Source organism: Hibiscus syriacus, unplaced genomic scaffold (genome assembly GCF_006381635.1).
Source record: "Hibiscus syriacus cultivar Baekdansim isolate YM2019G1 unplaced genomic scaffold, ASM638163v2 tig00111634_pilon, whole genome shotgun sequence".
Classification (NCBI taxonomy): domain Eukaryota; kingdom Viridiplantae; phylum Streptophyta; class Magnoliopsida; order Malvales; family Malvaceae; genus Hibiscus; species Hibiscus syriacus.
Window position 1 is genome coordinate 774,951 of NW_024063140.1, and position 23,872 is coordinate 798,822.

A 23,872-nucleotide genomic window follows, 5' to 3' on the forward strand; every position below is an offset into this window, starting at 1 on the left:
ATTGTCGCGGCAAAACTGATCTGCTTCTTTTTCAACTGCTGTATTTACTTCAAAAATGCTTTGGTATTCTTCATAATCATCTATGTATTTGAGAGATCGGAAGACATTAACGGTGACATGTTGATCGGCCACGCGCATGGTTAGTTTGCCTCGCTCACAGTCGATAAGAATTCGACCGGTGGCTAGGAAAGGTCTCCCCAATATGATGGGTGCAGTGGCGTTGACCTCACAGTCCAGAATCAGAAAATCAACAGGAAAAACAAACTTGTCAACCTTCACGATGACACCTTCAATTCGCCCCTCTGGACACATGTGTGAACGATCGGCTAATTGTAAGATGACGGAGGTGGGTCTCGCATTTCCTATCCCAAGCTTTACGAATATTGACTTAGGCATCAAATTTACACTTGAACCCAGGTCACATAATGCTTTCCCAATGAACTTGTCTCCTATCGAACACGGTATGATAAAGCTACCCGGATCATGTCTTTTTGGTTGTAGCTTGCTTAAGGAAGAGCAAAATTCTTTTGCCATGGCAATTGTTTCGTACTGCTCAACCTTTCTCTTCTTGGTGACAATTTCCTTAAGAAATTTAGAATATGTTGGCATTTTCTCCATTGCTTCTAGAAAAAGGACATTGATTTGCAGTTGACTCAGTATGTCAACAAACTTTTTAAACCGGATGTCTTCGTTGTGCTTCTTCAGTATTTGCGAAAAAAGAGGCGGGTGTTTGGCTTCCTGTACTGATGGGGTGCGAACAGAAGTTACCGTGGCATTTTTGTTTGCCCCTTCAGTTTCTTTATTTGATGAACTTTCTGATTTATCCTCCTCCTCTAGTTCTTCTTCTAGCACCTCTTGATCAAATTGACTGGTCTTAGGGGGTGAATCATCCTTCGGTGTTCCCCCAAACCTATCTTCAAGATTAATCTGTGTACCACTTCGGAGAGTTAGCACACTACATTGCTCTTTACCATGAGGTTTCGTGACTTAAGTGCCACTCGACAAATGTCCTGGTCTACGTTCTTGTAATGCCGCGACAATTTGACCTACCTGACTCACCAGCGCCCTTAGTGACGAACTATGGCTTTGAAGTAGGGATCATTGATTTTTAATGGAGGTAGAATGGTCTTGCAGCATTGTCTTCGTTGTTACAATGAACTCTTGCATTGTTGCTTCCAATGAACTAGTATTAGATGAATATGGCCCTCCCTTATTAGAATTATGCCATGGCATATTAGATTGATAGCCCTGGGAGTCATTGAAATTTTACTACCGAGCTGGCTGATGGGCACTACTGATTCCTTGATTTCCCCATGAAAAATTTGGATGTTGATGCCATCCAGGATTATAGGTGTTGGAATAGGGGTTCTTGTTACCTCGATTGAAGTTGCCCACAAAGTTGATGGATTCTTGATTGGTTGGGCAGTCACTCTCATTGTGATTGTCGTGGCATAATAAACATGCTGAAGTGGATGCCTTCACTTCTCTCACCTCACTTGGCCTTTATAAATTCTTTTGCATGTTGGTAATGGCCGCAAGCTGAGCGGACACATTGTCTTTAGAATCTAGCTCAAAAGTCCCATGTGTTTTGCGCCCGAATCTAAGCCTAGTAGAGGGAAACTGATAATCATTGGTAGCAATCCTATCCAAGATGTCAAATGCCTCTGCTGGTGATTTGTCAAGTAACGTCCCATTTGCCAAGGCATCTAGCATCATCCTCGTGGGTGCATTTACTCCATTGTAGAACATCACCACTTGTGTCCAATCTTGATAACCATGCTTTGAGCACTTGCAAAGCAATGCCTTGTACCAATCCCAACATTCATACATCGACTCGTCATCAGCTTGACGAAATGAAGCAATGTCATTCCTTAATTGGGTGTTCATGTTTGGAGGATTATATCGCAGTAAAAAAATTTTGCACAAATCTGTCCGCAACTCCATAGAACCTGCTGGAACGCCACTCAACCAAACCCTCGCTCGGTCACGCAGAGAATACGGAAAAAGCTTCAATTTCAGAACATCTTCGTGCACCCCTTGCTGGCGAAAAGAATCGCATACCTCCAAGAAGTTACGAATATACTGCCTGGCATCTTCATTTGGCATGCCCCCAAACTTCCCTATAGAACTCAACATATTGAACATGACAGGTTTGAGCTCGAAGTGGGCTACCTGAATTTTTGGGGCCACTATTCCAGGATTTAAATCATCTAAGATCGGGTTTAAGTGATCACGAATAGCACGAGGCCTGGATGTATTCCCAGCATTTGGATTTGCCTCGGCATTCTGATCATCCTCATGACCAATGCCTTGATTTTTGATTTGGTACATGCTTACACGTTGAGCGTGCCTTCTTTGCCTAAAAAGCCTCTCAATTTCTGGATCAATCGGTTCTAATGGCTCTTCAGGGTTGCTTCTGGTCATGTACCTAGAAAAACAATTAAATAAAATTAAGGAAAGTAAAAAGTAAATCTAATTAAAAAGAAAATATGAACAAGTAAAATAAGAATGCTATGACAAATCAATTTAACTTCCAGTTGCCAAGTCCCCGACAACGGCGCCAAAAACTTGTCCGCTGTTTGTGAGTACTATAAATGTGTGTGGATATGTGTGCAAGTATACACAATCAAAAAAGTAATAAAGTGATAAGTCGAGTATCGTCTCCACAGGGAATTGGGGAAATCAAATAGGTTTGTCAAGGCACTTTACTTTGTCACCTAAGTAAAGTTAGTGATGGTATGTACAAATGAGAATGCTGTGGCAAAATGGCATAGCTGATGTGGAAATGGAATGATGGTAGAGTGATGGTAATTGAAAATGCTGTGGCAAATTAAATTGTAATACGTGCAAGCAAATGGAAATGTCAAGGCAAAATAAAATGTAAATATACGATTTAATAAATATAGGACTTTAGCTTTCTCAAATGACAAGCAACAATGGGAATGAGTGGAAGGAGTCACAAGGAAAATCTAAGTCTATGTCTCTGAATGGTGTTTCTTCTAAGCTTACCCTTCCCGACAGAGTCTACTAAAATGCCCTATGCTATCTCTAGTAAGAGACTCGACAGATTAAAGATGCCCTGGCAAAACCGATTGGCGTAAGCCCTTGCAGTGACCATATTGGTTCAGTTAATAGGATATATCTTGGCAATACCTTTTTGCGACAGTATTAACATCTAACCTATCATTTATACACAACTCCTTTTAGTCGAATAAAATCCTATCCTTATCTCTAAAGTGGATTAGGCCTAGTTACTATCTAGAACCCCTTGTTTGTGTAGTTCCTCCCTAGCTTCTCTCAAAGACTAAAGATATTTTGCCAAGGCATTCTCTCAAACCCTAAGCACCTTCTAAGGAAAGGCTACTCTCGTAGCTCCTACAACCTTAAAGCATTAAGTCTCATAAACAAAACAGAATAAAGCATAAAACAGCAACCATTCATTAAAATAAAAACTTAAACATCCAAGTGAACTCCCACCAAATAGGATTAGTTCATGGTGGGGTTCAAAATCAACAAGCACAAAGCAAGATTCATTCGTTCCTTACAACCCAACAACAAAATATAAAAGCAAAGGACTAAGGGGAGGAGAGAAAGCCTTCGACGTGCACTGCCCAATGCTCCCCTCTGCCACCAATATCTGCTCCTAGCAAATTGGCTCCTCTCGGATGCTCAGAACGCCACTCCCTTCGGCTTATCAAGGAGAAATACCACGCCAAGTGGGATTGACGGAGAAATATGAGACCTTCTCTCTCTAACTTTTTAAGCTCAAAACAGTGGGAAACTAAAGTCTTCTTCATTGTGGCTTCCTCCTCTATTTATAGGGGAAAATTAACCCTAAGACTTGGTGTTAACCATCCTAGGAAACCCCAAAACCATGGTTGATTTACTAGGGATTCGGGCAAAGCATAGCAGTGATCTAGCATGGGTTGCTGGCTGAGACCCGGCATAATGTCGTTGCAGGCGCCCAAGGACAGATAAGATCTGCAGGGTCAGACGGCATCATCAGCAGGACCGGCGGTTGCAGCGCCGATCCCTCCAGGCGTATCTTCGAGGTGGATTTCTCAGGAAGAAGGCATAGAGAGTTAGGGACAGCTGGCTAGAAAATATTTTCTTTCACCTTTTGCGTTCTCGAAATGCCAGTCGAACTCGATATTTTCATTTAGCTCAGCAATCTCCTTATGCCACTGTATTTTCTTTCCTCTTTTCCCTGCTTTCATCTTTCAATACCTGCACATCATCAGACAAGAGTACATTTCCCATAAAGCAGCACCGCTTGTAAAAATAAAATGCCAAGGCAAACCGGAATCCACCACATGCAACTAAATGCTTCTAAATGCATCTATATGGTTCTAAATGGGCCTTTAGACATTCAATAACTTAAGTAAAAAGGTAAAAAAAAAATGTGACCTTTTACGGAGTTATCACCTCTCCCTAGGATATATGACATATTTGATCAACTTAGGGGAGTGTGTGTATTCTCCAAGATCTAGTTGAGGTATTAGTAGTTGAAATTCAAAGATACCGATGTAGAAAAAATGACCTTTAGGATAAAGTATGGTCACTATGAGTTCCTCATAATGTCGTTTAGACTCACTAATGCCTCAATGGTATTCTTTGTCTTGATGAATCAAGTTTTCCACCTGTACCTAGACCAGTTCATGGTAGTCTTCATAGATGACATCTTCGCATACTCATGATCAGAAGAAAAGCACGACCAGTACCTCCCCATAGTTCTGTAGACACTTCGAGAGCAACATTTGTTTGCCTAGTTTGGGAGGTCTCATTTTAGGGTCATGTCATGGTAGAAAATGGCATCAGGATTGACCCTCAGAAAATTCAAGTAGTACTCGAATGGAAATTGTCAAAGAATGTAATCGAGGTACAATATTTCTTAGGTCTTATCGGGTACTACCATCGCTTTGTAAAAGGTTTCTCAATGATAGCTGCTCCTATGACCAAACTTATTTAGAAGGGAGTTCCCTTTGTGTGGGGCGAGAAGCAAAAGAAGAGCTTTAAACAATTGAAAGTGACCTTAACCCAAAATTTTATTTTGACTCAATCGAAATCGTGCAAGGAATTTACAATTTCCAGTGATGCTTCATTGAATTATTTGGGGTGCGTCCTGGTGTAGAAATGAAACATGGTGGTATATGCATCCCACCAGCTCAAGTCCCACGAGTGTAACTACCCTACTCACGACTTAGAGTTCATGAAGGTAGTTTTTGTGCTCTAAATCTAGAGGCACTACTTGTTCGGTGAGAAGTGACACATTTTTACCTATCAAAAGATCTTGAAATACCTACTCACCCAGAAGGAGTTGAACTTGAGACAATATAGATAGGTCGAATTTTTAAAGGATTGCGACTGTATGATAGACTACCACCTAGAAAAGTTGAATGCAATGGCTAATATCTTGAGCAGGAAGTCGATGCCAGAGTTACGAGCTTTGTTGGCACGTTTAAGCTTATATATAGAGGGTGTTTTATTGGTTAAAGTTTCAGTAAAACCTATATTAGTGGGTGAGGTCAAGAGGTTGCAGAGTTTCAACATCATTTAAGGGCTTGTGTAGAAACAATCCTCCTATGCGAGGCTTAGAGTTTTGAGTTGCAAGATAGAGATGTGCAATTCTTTAGGGGCCATTTATGCGTACCCACAAATAAACAGTTGTATAGTAGGATCTTCCATAGAGCGCATTGTATTCCACTCTCAGTTCATCTGAGTAGTAACAAGATGTATCAAGAGCTCTGATAGTTGTCCTGGTGGTCGGGCATGAAAAGAGAAGTGTTTGAGTTTATTATTAGGTTCTTAGTGTGCCAACAAGTTAAGGCAGAATACCAGTTTTTTCAGAGTTACTTTAGTCTATTCAAATATTGTAGCAGAAGTGTGATAGAGTAACCATTGACTTTGTGACCAAGTTATCGAAGACTCAGTAGAGGCACAACAATGTGTTTATCATATTAGACCATTTGACCAAGTTATCTCACTTTTTTCTAGTTCGGATAGACTATACCTTAGAGAGACTAGTAGAGTTATACATCTGAGAGATCATGAGGTTGTATGGGGTTCTAAATTTGATCATTTTAGATAGAGACACTCATTTCACTTCCTGATTTTGGAAAACTCTTTTTGAATCCCTAGGCACCAAACTGCACTTGAGTATAACTTTCCATCCTTAGACAGACGCTTAGTCCTAGCGTGTTATTCATATCTTAGAGGACATGCTTAGGTGTACCATCATAGACCTAGAGGGTCATTCGGATGACCACTTGCCACTAATAGAGATCACTTATAACAACAGTCACTAGTCCAACATTCAGATGGCCCCGTACGATGCTTTATATGGACGCAAATATAAGACTCCACTTTGTTGGATAGAGCTCAGTGATGTAAAGATCATGGGACTAGACTTGGTCAAAGAAACCTTCAATTGATTAAAGGTCAATTAAAGGAAGCTTCTAACATACAGAGGTCGTACGCATACTTGAAATGCAAGGATATTGAATTTTCAGTTAGAGACAAGGTGTTTCTCAAGGTGTTCTCATAGAAGAAGGTAGTTTAGTTTGGGTACAAAGAAAAATTAACCCCACATTTTATTAGGCGTTACAAGGTACTTTAGAGGGTTGGACCCATAACTTACCGGTTGGTTTTACACCCGGAGTTTGAGCTTATACATAATGTGTTCTATTTGTCCATGCTTAGGAGGTACTATTTTGATCATTCACATATTATACGCTTAGAGCAGATTAAATCGAGTCAAGACATGACCTATGAAGAGGAGCTGATAAGGATCTTGACAAAATATGTAAATGAGTTAAAGAAAAAAAAGTATTCCTCTAGTGAAGGTTTTATAGAGGAACCATGGGGTTGAGGAAACAACATGAGAAACTGATAAGGATATGCAGCTTCCCTATACACATCTCTTTTATCCAGGTAAATTTTGAGGACAAATTTTCTTTCTAGGAGAAAAGAGTTGTAACGCCTTAAATCTTTGTTTAGGAGTTTCGGGATATCACAAGAGAGCCTTGGATGAACTCATTAGCTTATAGGAAGCCTTAGTATAAGTTTGGGCTTAGTTTGGGCATAATTGTAGTTAAAAGAATGGTAGTTTTTATTTATGATTAAAAATTGATGGAAAAAGGGAGCGAATATACCAATTTTATTTTTGAAAGACTAAATTATAACACCTTAAATCTTGAGTTAGGAGTTCGGGCTAAACCGTGAGGGCCTTAGATAAACCCATTAGCTTTGTAAGAAAGCCTTAGTCCAACTGAGTGTGGAATTGGGATTGTGTTAGGCCCAAAAGATATTAAAAAAGATAATTTGAATCTTGGGCCAAAAGAGGAAGGATTATAGGAGCAATTATCCCTTTTTTGAAATAATGATTGATTCTCCTTAATTTTTGGTGAGGTCACGGCTGAAGCACTCTTTTTCTCCACTCTTTTTTCTCTTATTCTCATTCTTTCATCTTTCATTCTCCTTCTCACTAAATTCAACAAAGATGATAACTTTGCTAACCATTGATCCTCATTCCGAGATTGTAAGGTAAGAAATGAAGTACCTATCTCTTAATCTTCATTTCAAGCTCTTCTTCACATGTTTTGACCATGGAAAACCTTAGGTGGGGGTTTAAGATGTGTTTTAGTTTTAGAGATTCAAAGGTGTTCCTATTTCATTTTTAAAGCATAGGAATCATGCTTCTAACCTACTTAAGTCTCTAGATGGTTTAGTAATTCATTTCATCACTTTTGTCTAGTGAAAGGAGTGGGTGAGAGCTCCAAGGCCAAAGGCAATGAGAAATTGATGCTTGGTTGAGTTTGTGATGTTCTCTACAGCATAGGTACTAAGGTAACACATTTCTAACTTATCTATATCACTTATAGCTCATTAGGTGTACATTGTTGGTTAGTTGAGTTTATGAAGCATACAAGAATGTTCATGGAAAATTTCAATGTTTGGTGTTTTTCAACATGTTTAATAACCTATCATGGCCCCTTTTAAGACACATAAGACTTAAATAACATTTAGGAACCTTAGTAGGACTTTTGGGAGAAACGTGGTAGTATTTTCGTGCCTAAACAAGGTATTTCTAGGTTTGAGTACCGGTATTAGAAGAACAGTACTGATATTGTTCATCTAATAACCTAAAATAAGAGGGTTTTGGGTTAGGAGTATCGATACTCGAACATGACGTATCGATACTAGATACTCAAGGGAGGGATATTGATACTGAGTTCACTTTACAAATTATAATAGCCAATTTTTGTCTCAATACTCAACGGAGTATCGATACTGAGAAGTAGAGTATCAATACCCTCAGTAGGAGTATCATATTGGGTTCATTTTCAAAACATCTAAGCAAATTTTGATATAGATAATCATGGTAGTATCGATACCCTAATGCAAAGGTATCGATACTCTAGCTAGGAGTATTTATACTACTTATTTCCCTCATATTCCAATAACCTTTTTTAGTATCTATACCAAGGGTGGGCATTGATACTCAAGGGTCAGTACTGATAGTGAATAACACAGTATCGGTACCAGCGTACAAATTTGGGTACGAAACCTAAATGATTAATATTTTAGACTCGAGGAGCCCAATAATACCATATCGTCGCTAAAATAAAACTACAGTGAAATATTAATAAATGCAAATACAACTAGAAATAATATCAAATAGGATAACATAAAACTAGTCTTTGTATGACGCTCGAGAAACATCCAGGACACCCGAGTTACTTCATCAATGATGATTGCCTTGTTTGTTAGAAATATCTGGATATACCTCAGCTAGTGCCAAGGCACTTCATTTTTGACTGGGCGTAGATGCCCAAAGTCTCAACGGAGTAACTTGGTTAGGTGTATACTTCCGATGTAGAATTTGTTTATCTCACTTTGATACCGAGGGTATCGTAGGTAGGCTAGGGTGTAGTCTTGAGATGTAAAAAATTCCTTCGACCACACCCTTAGACCTACCTTAGCATGTTTTTGAATGAATTTGTATGATCATGTCTCCACTTTCCAGTCTGTTCATGAAACGAATGCATGTAGTATAGAATAGTTATTAGTGTTGCACTTAGCTTGTGAGCTCAGCATTCAAAATTTGTTTCCGTGCGCAGGTTAGCAGAGGGATCAACGAGGAGCCTATCGTGTAGTTATATTCCAAATCAGTTTTCGTTCAGAGTACAACTTGAGTCTTTTTAGAGGGCATGGGTTGTGATAAACCCTTGTATTATTTCGAGTCATAACTCTATTCAGAATTTATGTATTTTGGAGACTTACCATTGGGAGCTCCCTATATTTTGTAAACTTGAATGTTATGTTTTATTTTATAACTCCTATGAATGGTTTTTTATGTGATACTTACAAATGCTTTTAAAGAAAATTTTTGGGTCAGCCACTTCGATAGTCAATTATAATTCTTTAGTCCTTCAATCTTTGGGTCAGATCAGATTAGTGTGTTATATGAATTCCCATTAATTGGGGTGATATCACGTCTGAAGCTTATCTCTTTTTCCTTACTTTCCTTTGTCTTATTCCTTCTCTGTTATCTCCTTCTTCCTTTTCAAGAATTAATCAAAGGTTAAAACTTTATGGTCTTGCAAGTCTAATACAGGAAGATCAAGGTAAGGGTTGTAATCTACTCACCATTAGCTTTCATTCAACCCTTTAAAATCAAGTTTTAGTCACAGTGACCCTAAGTGGAGGTTTAATAGGGGTTTAAGAAACTATAGATTTCCAACTTGTTTTTATGGATTTAAGTTCTATAAAATGTTCTTAGATTTATTCTAAGTTCCTAAATAGGTTCGTAACTCATTTCCCTTGTTATGATTAATGAAAGAGATTGGAGAAAGTTTCTAGACCAAGGGGAAATATAAGTTAGTTCTTGATTGATTCGAGGACATTTTTCAACAGCTTAAGACTAAGGTAAGACATTTCTAACCTCTCTAAACCACTTGTGAGTCACTAAGTGTTCATGATATATTCTACTTTATGAAGTTATTCAACATGAAAAATGACTTTTTATTATCCCTAAAAGCTTACATAAGACTTAAAAATTGTTTAATGGAATCAATGGGGCAAATGTGTAATGTTAGGTCACATTTTTTGTGCTCAAAACAGGGTATTTCTAGGTTTGAGAATCGGTTTTGGATGAACAATATCGATACCAGTGTTTTTGTAGCAAAAAACAAGGTGTTTTTGGCTAAAAGTATCGATACTAGATTATCGTGTATCGATACTCGAGGTAGGGTATCGATACCACCTTTAGGTTTTGAATTATAATAGCCTATTTTTTTACCGATACTCAAGGGAGTATCGATATCATGTTGGGAGTATCGATACTCTAAGCAAGGTATCAATAGTGTGCTAATTTTTCAAACAATGAAATCAATTTTGGTATTGATACCTAGGGTGGTATTGATACCTAGTATGCAAGTATTGATACTCCAATTTAGGTACCACATGTTAGTACTAATACCTAAGGGTCCGTGTCGATACCAAAGGAGTTAGTATTAGTACCCCCATTTTAAATTGAGTAAGAAACCCATTTCAACTCAAGCATTCAGGTAAGAGATCAGGGGTCATCAAAACTTCATTAATAAGATTACAAGTGAGAACAACAATAAAGGACTCAATTATAATTAAAAATGGTGTAGATAGGACGACATAAAATTAGCCATTTGTGTGACACCTGAGAAACAATCATGACACCCGAGTTACTTTAGTAGTATGACAATCGTCTTATTAGTTAGAATGTCTGGACATGTAACGTCCCAAAATCGGGTTGGTAGTTCAAGTTGGTTTCGGGGTCGATTTTTGGATTTCCGATAAAAAGAAGAAGAAAAAAGAACAAAGATTAAAATTTGTATTTTTGTTTGATAAATGTTTTGGAAAGGTTTTAAGTGGTTTTATATATTTGATTTTAATTTTGGAAGTTAAATTAATTGGTTTCGTGACCAGATTGAAATAAATAGAAAATTTTAATGACCATTTTGTAAATTATCATAATGTCCAAAGTTTATGAAGCAATTTTACCAAGGCTTATGTTTAGAGTTTTCCCTCCTAAACTTAAAGTATTTTAACATCTCCTTTTTACCACAATTCAATCTAGATTCATTTTAATCCAAATTACATTTTCTTAGTTACTTCTTTTCATTCCTGTGTTCTTCATTTTCTCTTATTTTCACAATTTTGTATCTTCTCTTAACTTCCTCCATTTTCTCTCATTTTCTCTCAACCTATCTGATCAATTCCTTTTCTTTTCTCCTCTTGATTTCTAAATTCACTCTCCTTAATCTTGTTTTCAATTCGCAAAGACTCTCTTTTCTTCTCTTCGTTGTTTTAAGGCTTGATCACAATGGAGTTTCATTGTTGGTCTCATTTTTCAATCCATTTTCATAAAGGTAAGGATATTCTCCTTGGTTTTCTTTCATGCTTCGAGGGTCAGTGATTTTGTGGAATTATTGATTTAATTGAAAAGATTTCAAAGATTTTAATTGATTTTTGGGGTTAATTAATATGCTTATTCTTTGAGTTGATTTTGAGGTTTTCTTATTGCAAATGAGTTGTTTTAGAAGGTTGATTTTGAGATTTTTAGTTGTTATTGATTTGAATATCGATTTCTTGAAAATAACGTGGAATCTTGGTGTTTTTGGAAATTCGAGAATTTAGGTTTGTGAAGGTTGAATTATATAATTTTAATTAGATTATATATTGATTTTAGTTGTTGATTATCAGTTATTGTAAAGGATAGGTTATGAAAATCATATCAGAGGTGTCAGAGAGTCGTTTCGGTATGATTTTTGGTAATTTCAATGTTTTCACTATACTTTAGAAATAGAGCATTCTTATATATTTTAGAATAGATTGTAATATGTTATTTTGCTTTTCAAGGTCCTTATTGTGTTAGTTGTTGGGGATATTTTGTGCTTCGCGTTTGGTGAGTGTTTGAGAGCGTTTTTTTATTTTTAGATAGCAAGGTGAATGGCTCTCATTCTTAGAAATGGATATGATTCAAGGTTGAGGTTTATCTAGTTGATGCATTTGATTAATTTTGATATGTTTATGTGATTTGGATAATGATGTTGATGATGATATGAGTTATGTTAATTTGTATGCGATGACATGTATATAAAAATGTGAATATGAAATAAGAGTTATGTTGAATTGTTTACGATGCCTCATATATCGGAATTGGGGAATATGAATGTGAAATGTGAATGTGTTGTGTTGTGTTGTGTTGTGTTGTGTTGCAAGTGATGCATAGGATTTTGAAAGCGAGTTCCAAAAATCTATATATATTATGAATATGTGAGTTGCTCATGATCACCAATTCTGATGTGTGTTTAAAGCGAAAGTGTATAATATGAATATGTGATTGGACAAGATGAACATTCTCACTATCCATATATGTAGGTATGTAAGTGTGTTTCAAAATTTATTTGAACCAATATATGAAAACTATGTATCATTGACAACCGCTCTTGGTGAATCAGATTAATTGGCTATTTTTTCTTAATGGGACCTTTGGATATGAAAGGCATGCCTAGGAATGAGTACTCTATGTGTTTTTTATAAGCGTATGCGATTCGGGATTATAGGGGGTTTGGTTGGTACATTGAGCTTTTCTTTGAGAAGATACAAGGTTTGGTTGGGCGTAGAGCTTTTCTTTGTATTTCGTGGTTTTGGGCCTATGTGAGTCTGTAAACAAAATAGGAGTTGTATGGAGTCCGTTTATCCAATAAGTGAGTTGTGTTTTGAACAAAGGTCATTAATCTTAAAATGAAAGTATGTGTGTTTTGTGTGTTCTTTTCCAAGGAAGGTAATTGTGCATGAGTGCTTGTGAATGCCATGACCTAAGTAATTATGTAACATTGGTAAATTCTGGAAATTATGTGCATTTAGAGTAAATGATTGATCATTTAAGCAAGTCAAATGTTACTTGTGCGACGAGGTAAGGGCATATTAAACATGAGCATATAGGGTTATGCTTCATCTTGACTATGCGCATTATCTTCAAATGATTGTCATTCATTGGGTTTTAATAGTTCACACTCATTGTTAACACTTTTCAGAGTAATGGAATCGAGTGGAGGTGAGAGACTTGGCATCGGGAGTGATAAAGAAAGGCAAAGGTTCAATGAAGTGTATGTGTTTTCGGAAAGCTAAGTGTGGCAATGTGGGTGACGTTTGGGACTTAGGCATATATGTGGTATTGATGACTTTTGATGTATGGACTAGACTTATAACACTTGCTTTATACTTGAAGATTGATGATGGTATAATATGTTGATTTGAGAATGTTATGCAAAAAAAAATTAACTAAAGCTTATGAATACTCAAATGTTGATTTAGTCCTTAGAGAAGTGTTTGGAGTTCGTAGGCAAGTGTAACTTGGTAAACTAAATTTTTTAGGCTCCTAGGATGCATGATATGACCTTAAAAGCCAAAAATGAGTAGGTGACTTGTGTTTAAAATGAAAGTTTATGCAATTGTTGACTTTTGGTGCCAAATCCATGAATAACGTGTTAACTTGTGTTATGAAGCATGATACACCTTTGTTTTGACTTGTATGAAGTGGTTGGATAGTTTCCAAGCATGATCCTAGTCTATATTTACTTTTATGTGATTGTTTATCAAGTCAAATATGCATGTTCTTGTGACTTCTGCACTTTTCTAGAAAAATGATCGATCCCTTTTAAAAAGGACTGATCCCTCGATCTAAAAGATCGATCCCAAAGTTTCTATCCAACATAGGATTGATCCCTCGGGGAAAAGGATCGATCCCTTCTCTGTGAATTCGAGGAAAAGTTGGGAAATTGTTTTCATTAAAGGGCAAAAGTGTTTGTGAGTCTTGTTTGACTTCATCATGTTTAAATAAGTTCAATTTGGTCCTAAAATCAATATGCTTAATTACTTTAACTCTTATCTCAGAATTTGATAAGATTTAAGTAAACACTCTTGAACATACTTAATTACATATTGGACTGGTCAATTGTATGCTATTGTTAGGTACATAAGTTTTGTATATTTATATTTTAGTCCTTAAATTTGTATTATCAATTAGGTGATCATTTGATGTCCAATTCTATTGTAATTTTGCGTGTTGCTCAATTATGATTATGTTTAACTTGTGGTAACCTTAATTGTGTAAATTGACTGTCGATTTGTTGTGTGATGTGAAATGACTAAATTATCCTTATGTGTTAAAATGTAACTTTTACATGTTTAATTGAAAGTTCGATTGCATGTTAATTACATTGAACGTCACATGTCGATGAATGTTTAATAAATTTTAAATGGTTTGCTTCCGTAAAATGTGCATAATGTGGATCCTGATCCGTCCAACATGATTGAAACCTAATGTACGCTCAAGTATCTGGCTCGGTATCTTGGATCGGGTATGGGGCGTTACAGGACATGTCCCAATCAGTTCGCAAGGCACTTCAATTGCTGGCCAAGCACATATGCCTCATGTACTCGCAAGGAGTAGGTTGGCCCGATGTATGTTCTCGATGCAGAAATTTTGGATCTCACTTTAAGTAGGCTAGAGTGGTGTGTGTCTTGAGATACAGCGAAACCCTCCAACCACACCATGATACCTACCTCATTATGTGCATTTAGCTTAGCATACTTGTATGATAATGATTCTATTTACTAGCATGATCATGTAGTGGGCGTATCAGTGTTCAGAATTTGTTTTCATATGCAGGTTCTTAGGAGGAGCATCAAGGAGCTTATCGCACGGCGAATTTTTCAGACCTAGCAAAACAATAGAGTACGTCTTGATATGCTTATTAGAGGGAATATACTATTCATATACCTTCATGTATTTGATTCATCACTATTTTGAAATACATTATTTGAAACGTTGGGATGTATTTTGGGAGCTCCTCATATTTGTAAACTGAATATTATGTTTATATTTTGAGTTAACCACTTCAGTAGTCCTGTGTAATCATTAATCCATCAATCTTCGGATCATTTTGGATTAGGGTGCTATATTGCTAACTATGAACTTGATTATCAGGGTGAAGAAGCTCATCAAGCACTGGAATGTATCCTCTGTGTTTCTCATTCCTCAAAAGTTTCATTTTTTCCCATTTAATGGCAAATAAAAAGGTTGTTGCTTTGAGTAAATACTGCATCCATGAATTCCTGGCTTATCCCTTGGCTTATCATGTAGAAAAATCCACAATCCATTATTAAAATTGAAATAGATGTTTAATTTGATTTGATATAATAATAATTTTTGTATTCAAAACCGTATATATTCTATAAATTTAATCTTTTATATTTAAAAATTCATCAATTTAATTTTTTTATACCATTAAATCAAGTGAGTCCATCATATCAAAACATCATACGGATAAATTCAATAAATATTCTTACAAAATAATCAATCCATTATTTGTTTTCTAATTTCAAATGCCACATATCCACTTACATCATTTTTGCATATGTAATTAAACATGTGTGTCAAATACAAATAGTTTAAAACATAAAAGATATAAATGTAAAGAATAAACAATATGTTGCATTAATCTCACCATGTAAAAGCAAAAACAAACAAAATAGAATGAACATGCTTCAAACGTAGCATCGTACCAGTACGCGGAAATTTCATGGCCGCAAAGGGGGCAAGAATTGCTATGGTCAGCAGCTCGACTCGATCAAAACTCAGTAAACGTTCGACTCAAGTTGGTTTGACTCGAGATTTTAACGAGCTGACCCGAATAAAATCTAACTGGACTCGTTAAGTTCGCGAGCAGCTCATTAATTTTTTAAAATATATTTTTAGTAATTACTTCAAAATTATTTCATTCAAAAAATAAATCTAAATAATAATTATTAATTTATTAATAAATAATAAAAAAATAAAAAATAATAAGTTAACTAATCTATTATTTTTTAATAAATAATAAAATATTATTAATTAATAATATTATTTTAATACCAAAAAAAACCAACCCTAATATCCTCATATAGTATTAATAAATTTTAGTTTTAGTTAAAAAAAAAATAAGGTAATTTTTTTTAATGAGTTTAACGAGCAACGAGTTGAAGTTAATGAGCAACGAGTTAAGTTTAACGAGCAACAAGTTGAGTTTAACAATACTTTTTTTAACGAGCACGAGTCGAGAACAATTTTAACGAGCTTAACGAGCAACAATTCCATTCGAGCAGCAAAATTTTTTAACGAGCACGAGTCGAGTATTGCCCAACTCGCGATTGACTCGTTCGATAAGCACCCCTAATCATGGTGATGAACATGGCCACACAAAATTCACCTCGAAGCAGCTCCCTCGGACTGCAACAAACTTACCATGCAGATCGAGCAATTACCGGTTGAATGATCAACCACCGGCATGTCAAGAGACCAAACGGACAACAGTTTGATGCCTATTTTCCGGCATTGTCATAACATCACGGAGATCGAATTGGTGAGCGGAAGGAACTGAAACATCGTTACTAGAAGCGACAACATGGTATTTAGTTGATCCGCTGTCCATGGAAATATCGTTGCTAGAAATATCTATGTCCATATATATTTTGATTTTCAAACTATTGGGTATTGTAACATCTAGTTTACCATTTCAACACCCACTAAACTCAATCAACGCAAATAATTCAGACGAAAAAAATGACCATTTAAAATATTAGGTTACTTCTTATTCTCGATCCTCAAAAACTCAAAAGAGGAATTTGTGTTCCCTTGTTATACTACCTTATTATCTAGGAGGCCAGTACTTGCACAAAACGATATTGATCGTCCAACACCGTGAATGAATCGAGTCGAGTGATAAGCTGGAGCCACCAGCTTCCTGCTACAACCACTCATGATATTTGATCCATTACCCGATTATACACTCCAAATGAGCATAACTTAAGGATTCGGCGGGACGAACCTTGGATTGGTAGATGCACAGAGCAATTAGTTTGCAAAAGCTGAAAATATACAAAATCACAATAGTTTGCAAAACCTTGATATACTTTGGCTGTCTTTAAGATTCGTCAGCCTCAGTGTATTGCGAGTGAGAGGCTGCTAGGAGTGCTGACCCAATGCCGGAGCCATCATTGGAATGCTCGATGATGATGTTGTCGGAGACTTCTTCACCTAGCAACTCCACGAGGGTGTCCTCCATGCAGGTTCGGAATTTAGTGTAGTGTTCATACAAACCACCATCTAGGGATACCACCGACTTCTGCTTTTCACCATCTTTCACAGTGTCTCTTCCGATTTTCTTGAGGATGCCGACAATTCCTGCAGCAGATAGGCGGGCACCACGAGAAGCAACAATGTCGCATAGCTCAACAATTACTTTCCTCATTTTCAGGGAAGTATTTGATATCTGAAATCAAAACAAAGGAAAGATAACAAAAATACAAGAAAACCCTATTAAAGACGTTAATCAACATGATAAAATCACATGGAAAATCTCTATCCTTCAAGAAACTCAAAGCAAAGCGACGGAAATGATTTATAGAATTTATATATTTGTAAAACATCTACTGCATTCTACCTCCAAGGTGTCCTTTAGATTTGCCGCGACAATTTTCAGATCCGGAGAAGTGTCATGATGCATTGCAGACATGTGCGGAGTTCTGCGGAATCAACAAATAAATGTTAAGCAATCTCATAGTTCTCATCACATCCAAAAGTCGAAGATTGCTATACTAAATATTGTAAACGATTATATTACTGATTCAAATTGAACACAAACAAGCACCATGGTCCAATACATATAAGCTTCCAAAAATTCAGTGACCAAACTGGATTAGATCAGACTGAGATTGGGTCAGGTTACGGCTCTACTTGTTATTATCTTCCAAGTATGAGGGTCTACCAGTCAGCCAATGATGCGTTTGCAACCAAAGGCTCATATTTGAGTGTAGATGAGATAGTAAGCTACATGAATCTAAGTTCCATTGCAAAACACATGGAAAAATTACAGTACTGCACACCTAGTGAATTCTAACCGGTGAAAGTAATAAAGACATACCTTAGTATGAATGGAATTTTCAGTTTCGCCGGAACAGTATCACCAAAAAATGCAGCTTCTTCAGCCATCTTGCACAGAACTCTACGTACAATCTCTCCCAAATACATACCAGAGATAATTTTTTCGAAGATCTGGAAACAGTAGTTAATAAAGTCACATCTAGAGTATAAAAATATAAGAAGTCGGAAATAGAAACTTGGGCTGAAGAAAGTGACCTGTTCTCCAGGGTTTAGACTGTCAGCATCTAGAGCTTGGTCGTATTCCGTAATTGGAAGGTGTGAAGACCGAAAGTTACCCCACTCCATGTTGATTACCTGCAAAACCGAAGAAAACGATTCATAACTCAACACAAGGTAATAGTTAGGTTGCTATTAAGAGTCAAGTGTGTATCAGATTTTGACAGAAGTGGAGAGCATATATCTTAACACCGCTTACCATGTCCCCTGATTTAGGTAGAAGACCGTGCCACTTGGGAATTGCATGGGCTCGCTCTACATAAGCTGCATTTGTTCCCGTACCCAATATCACAGCAGCAACAACATCTGGGTTGTTGTATCTTCCACCAGCCAGCGTGCCGATCGTATCATTTACCTACATATTCCACAAGAGAATTCGGAACACAAACTAAAACCATCATCCAAGTAGAAGAACCAGTCTCATCACTCTATGAGAAATGAGAAAAGCACACCCAACAGTAGAAACAAATTAGGCTTACCAAAGCTGTCACACGCATATCGAGGCCAATCCTTTCCATGGCTTTCGTCAATTCTCCAACAACATCTTGACCAACCTACAAGTACCATCCGGAAGGAACATTAAGATCATCAATAGACACTCCAAGAGATAATATATAGAAAAGGGTCATTGCGATACAAAATTCTGAATATCACTTGTATGCCATCCAGACCATCTATAAGAAGAATTTGTCCTCGATCAGGTTGTTCACTAAAAAGTTAAATGTCTATAAGTTTATCTGTCCGTACAAATTGTGAACATCTTAGTTGCACAAACATAGCCTAGTAGCAAAACATTCTAAGATTTTAAGGAGGAAAAGTGGAAAAATAATATCATCATGCCTTCAACTCGCAAAAGAAAAAATTAGAATAATAATGGCAAGGATGAGGTTCAAATTCCATGAAATGTGGACAAAAGGAAATAAAGAAAATTAGCGACCCAATATCAAAACTACTAAAAAATGGTGCAGAACTGGAGTCAAGGTTACTAGAACTAACTGTATCATCTATTGAGAAGCCCTTTGTCCATTTTATAAGAGTCCCAGACGATACTGATGTCTGCCGAACAGGAAACGAGAAAGTAAACCCCAGCTCCCTTTGTTTATCAGGTGAAAAATGTAAACCTTCATTCTCTGTAGCAACAAATTTTGCAAGAGCTGAAGCAATAAAATCGAACAATGCCTGCAATCACATCATTGAGATTTTCAGAGAGAATAAGTATCATAGAGCAGATAAAATACTACCAAGTCGGATAGAGAAGGGTCTCACATCGGAAGATCCTGTCATCAAATGTGGAGGAATTGAAACTTCCTCAAAATCCTGCTTAACAACACGGTGTTCTTTACCACCCAAGTGTACACGTAGCACACGAAAATTTGTGCCACCAAGATCAAGAGCATAAAACAGCCCTTTCTCATCACTGGAAAGTTAAAAACATAAAAAATGAAAGATATTAGTTGAGCTTTCTACCAAAGTAAGAATTTAGAAAATTAGAATCTTTGGCAACCCTGCAAAAATGGACAGTCGAGAATTATGTTTAAGGTTATCCATTATTAAAATTACCACCTCTTTTCAGTTGAATGTTGATAAAGATGGTTTAGAATATTGTAATCTAAAGAAAAAGTTAATTTTAAAGCAGAATTTACTGATCATCAAGCAAATTCTTTCACATTGAAGATATCATAAGATAAAGTCAACATAGAAGGGAATATACCCCTTACATGCAGCCAACGAGTGTTGGCACAAGTGGTTGGGATTCAGGAATTTGAGCTTGTAAGAACAAGTTCGAATCCCATCACCGTCACACTTGGTTCAGCAATCTGTAAAGTCTTATGTAAAAATAATTTCTCCACAAGCTTAATCGATAAACCATCCACTTCAATGGAAGAACAAATCAAGCATAAAGTTCATAAGATTGAACAATTAGATACGAGATAATGCTAATATAACTAAAGAAAAGGTTCATAGCTATTTTTTATTTTAAAAGTATAATTTCTTAATTATAAGAGTTTAAAAACTTATCATTTGATTTTTTTATAAATATTTTTATAAACATCTATAATATACATTTGATTCTATTCCGCAAAAATTAATATAAATATAAAATATTATGAAAACTATAAGATCTACCGTCTTAATTAAAACAGAAAAAACATTAATCTCCAAAGCATCTTATTGTAATTTAGTTAGCTTCTGTAATCAATGAATGGACCGTCTTTATGGAATCAATTGAAACGTTTAAAAGAAACAGATCGTTCCAAAAGTAATGGAAGCTAAGTTTGGAAAGGGGGAAAAGTCAGTTCATTGAGTCGTTTGGTTGATTTACCCAGTGGGGAGATTATCAACATAGCTGATGATCATCTTGAGCTTGCTGCCGCCTTCCGATGCGAGCCCGGCGTGCATCTCCACAGTCATAGCATCCGCCACCTGTTTCAGCTTCGAAATATTGGTTCCGCATTTCTCCTCGAACTCTTTCAGTATAGATATAGCCTGAGCCCACTTCCCCGAACTCTTCATCCTGTGACGCACCACAAGTGCCGCCGCAGCACACACGGCCGCCGCGCATGCCACCGCCGCCCCCACTGCTACTTTTCCCATCGCAGCAACGACTAAAATCCGCAATTACAAATCAAACAGAAATGAAAAAAAAAAAACAAATTGGGTTATATTATATAGCGTTCACTTCAGCAATTAAACGGATCAGCTTTCTTGAGAAAAGCGAAGAGATTGGTAATATATTTATGAAATATAAATTAAATTAAATTTGGCTATTAATCTGCGAGAAAGGAATCTTGTCTTGACCCTGGAGGCGGATGCATCCGTAAGAAAGAAAAGGAGATATTTAAAAGTGAGGCATTGGGAAACTGGACGTGGGTTTGACTTCAAATTACGAGAATGGCCCTTCAGTTCTGAGAGTTCGGAGGAGCGACAGCGGTTCGGTATCGGCAGATTTGCACGTGCACATTTTTGGTTTGGTTTTCTGGATTTACACATCATTTTTGTTTGTGTTTATTTTTGATAAACGTATATGGCTGAGATAATGTGTTGAAGAAAAAAATTCTTTAAATAGTCCATTTAAGTAATTATTTTTTAAATTAGGGTGTTTTTAACCGTAATTTAGAGAAAACTCTAAGATTATCTCGCGTTTTCACCCAATTCTCCTTCTCCCAAATTTTTTTTTCTCTACAAAGTGAAAAAAATGAAATCGCATGGATTATCATGTGTCATTGCCTTGATACTGTAGAAAACACCATAGTTTAGGAAATAATTTGGTGAGAGCTCTATACCAGGAAAAAAATTCTAACGCTCTATTTGGGCGAGGAAGCCCTATTTTACGTGTATTCGCTTTATCGTATTCTTTTATAGTATTGTATTTTAATTAGGGTAAAGTATATAAATAGTCCCCAAACTTTTAGGGTGCTTGCATTTTGGTCACCCAACATTTAAAACTTGCAATATAGTCATCGAACTTTTAGTTCATTTTCCGTAAAGTCTCATTGGTTCCTTCCTTTAGTTTTTGCTGATGTGGCATGTAACCTACCCTTAACTATGTTCTTCTTCTTCTCTTTCTTCTTATTCTTCTTCTTTTTTCTCCCACCTCTCTAAACACTCGGCCTATCGAAAGCAATGTTCATACCCCCGGCATCACCTTTGGCCACCAACAGAAAGACATCGAGAATGTCAATGGTAGCATCGTCAAACGAAAAAGAAAACCACTCTGAAACCGCAAAGACAAATAGAAAAAACCTTTTGAAACCAAGGCGTTCTTCCATTGCCATCAAACCTCTAACATCCAATACTCAATTCATTCAGCCTAAAAGGCGAGTATCCATCACTACCCTCCGATCGGATTCACACACGACAACACCACTCTATAGGTCTACTTTTGGTGTCAACAATTGTACAATTGACAAACCATCATTAGCACGGGATGCCAGGAAGGCATGATATTCAAGGTTGTTTTCTCTATTGCTAGAGTTTAGGAACCTATCAAAGACATCACCTACAACATTGAGAAGAAGTAGCAAGTTCATGGGGAGCCCTTTGGCCGCGGGACAAGCTGAAGGTTCATGGAAGCTTTCTATGGTCAAACCTTTGGCACCAAAGTTGCTAACTCTCACCATGCCCTACCCCTGAGAAAATCAAGGGTGTAACACCCCCAACCCGTATCTGACCCGGATACGAATCTGAGGTGTCACATTGACTAGTCAAAGCATGTACTTGTATAAAAAACCATAGAAAATTTAAAACTTCCTTTCTATAAAGTTAATATTTTACCTAAACAAGTTTAACCATTATCAAACTCCATCAGAGCGTACATTCATAGTAACTTGGTTTACATGCCAACATACTAATTTATATAACAGAACATACTTTACAAATATTTCTGATCTGAACTTTGAGCGGAGATATGTTGCTCTGCTGAACCGAAGCTTGATCTTCTGACTTATCCACACCTAAGTGTAAGACAATTACACGCTAAGTCATAGACTTAGTGAGACATGTAAATACCTAAAGTAAACTAACAAATGCATGTATATGTATATATATATATATATATATATATATATATATATATATATATATATATATATCATGTAACACAACATCATACCATACTATCACACAAAACAATATAACATTACATATAATGAAAAGTACACCTATACAGATCCTGTTATTATTATTAATAACCTCATATCATTATCCATATTATCTTTATTCCTACCTCTTAGTTATCTATTCTTACACTTAACATTCTTACTAGCATATATTACACATATTACTTCATATTGCAACTATACATATGCACTCATTATTATTATCCTCATTCCTATTATCATATGATATCCAACTTATCATTTGTATACGCCCAATAACACATATATCATTTCACAAAAGATCACACATATTATCATAGCAAGTTATTTATTTCTTTAGAGCCCATGTATACTTTTGAGAACTGAAGGTATATGAGTACATAGAGGTTGTGCACAATGCTGTCACCACAGCTCGTATAAATCCCACTAGGGGTGCGTAGAAATTTGTCCCGTAGGACCACTATGTCCCAAAGGACCAATATATCCCGAAGGACCACATAGAACAAATATGTCCCGAAGGACCACGTAGAACCCTCGACTCTTGGCATGCCAACTATACCTATAGCTCTCATAACACATGACATGGGCATTATCTGTTATATCATTTCACATCTTCACATAGGCACATAGTTTACTTTCATGTAGCATATTTCCATGTAATTCACATTCACGTATCATATAACTATTCACTTTTACTTGTTTTCTTTTTCACATAGCTTATAGTTATGATTTTTATCTCATAACATATATTAACACATATACATGTTCTCATACAATCCCTTTATTCAATTATAACATTTAACCTAGCTTATTACACTAACATGTATAAACATCTCTCACTTAACATACATAGCATATCATGTAACATTCTAATAGAACACATATGAGTCATATTACTTTCATATATATTTTATCATATATCTTATCTCTTATGATCACATAGCTTATTATCACATATACATGCATTTACATAGTTCAAATATAAAGATGCATTCGACAATTAGACATATGCATTTACCCATATACAATATAT

General features: G+C 36.3%; 1 protein-coding gene and 1 pseudogene across 2 annotated transcripts; both read right to left on the reverse strand.

The window, feature by feature from the left end:
• Positions 1-16,831, reverse strand: part of LOC120166332 — a 35,106-nt pseudogene extending 18,275 nt beyond the window's left edge.
• LOC120166331 (hexokinase-1-like) lies at positions 58-20,836 on the reverse strand. 2 transcript variants are annotated; one of them, XM_039175609.1, is made up of 11 exons: positions 20,565-20,836; positions 19,508-19,658; positions 19,238-19,420; positions 18,721-18,795; positions 18,441-18,596; positions 18,221-18,319; positions 18,006-18,136; positions 17,526-17,607; positions 16,996-17,354; positions 5,457-5,463; positions 58-68 (listed from the first exon to the last, which is right to left on the reverse strand). In XM_039175609.1, exons 1-9 carry the CDS (start codon positions 20,834-20,836, stop codon positions 17,007-17,009), a joined length of 1,497 nt encoding a protein of 498 aa, XP_039031540.1. In that variant the 3' UTR covers positions 58-68; positions 5,457-5,463; positions 16,996-17,006. The 2 variants fall into 2 exon arrangements, with proteins under 2 accessions (XP_039031540.1, XP_039031541.1); XM_039175610.1 differs by lacking the exons at positions 58-68; positions 5,457-5,463 and having other exon boundaries at positions 16,928-17,354.
• Positions 20,837-23,872: the final 3,036 nt, after the last annotated feature.

What these genes read in the sequence shown, in the direction of transcription:
- LOC120166331 (XM_039175609.1), bottom strand. Translation starts at nt 20,836, where the DNA reads ATGGGAAAAGTAGCAGTGGGGGCGGCGGTGGCATGCGCGGCGGCCGTG. An exon ending in TACCTAAATCAGGGGACATG is followed by an intron (nt 18,320 to 18,440) that starts GTAAGCGGTGTT and finishes TCGGTTTTGCAG; the next exon opens with GTAATCAACATGGAGTGGGG. An exon ending in ATCTAAAGGACACCTTGGAG is followed by an intron (nt 17,355 to 17,525) that starts GTAGAATGCAGT and finishes TTTTGATTTCAG; the next exon opens with ATATCAAATACTTCCCTGAA.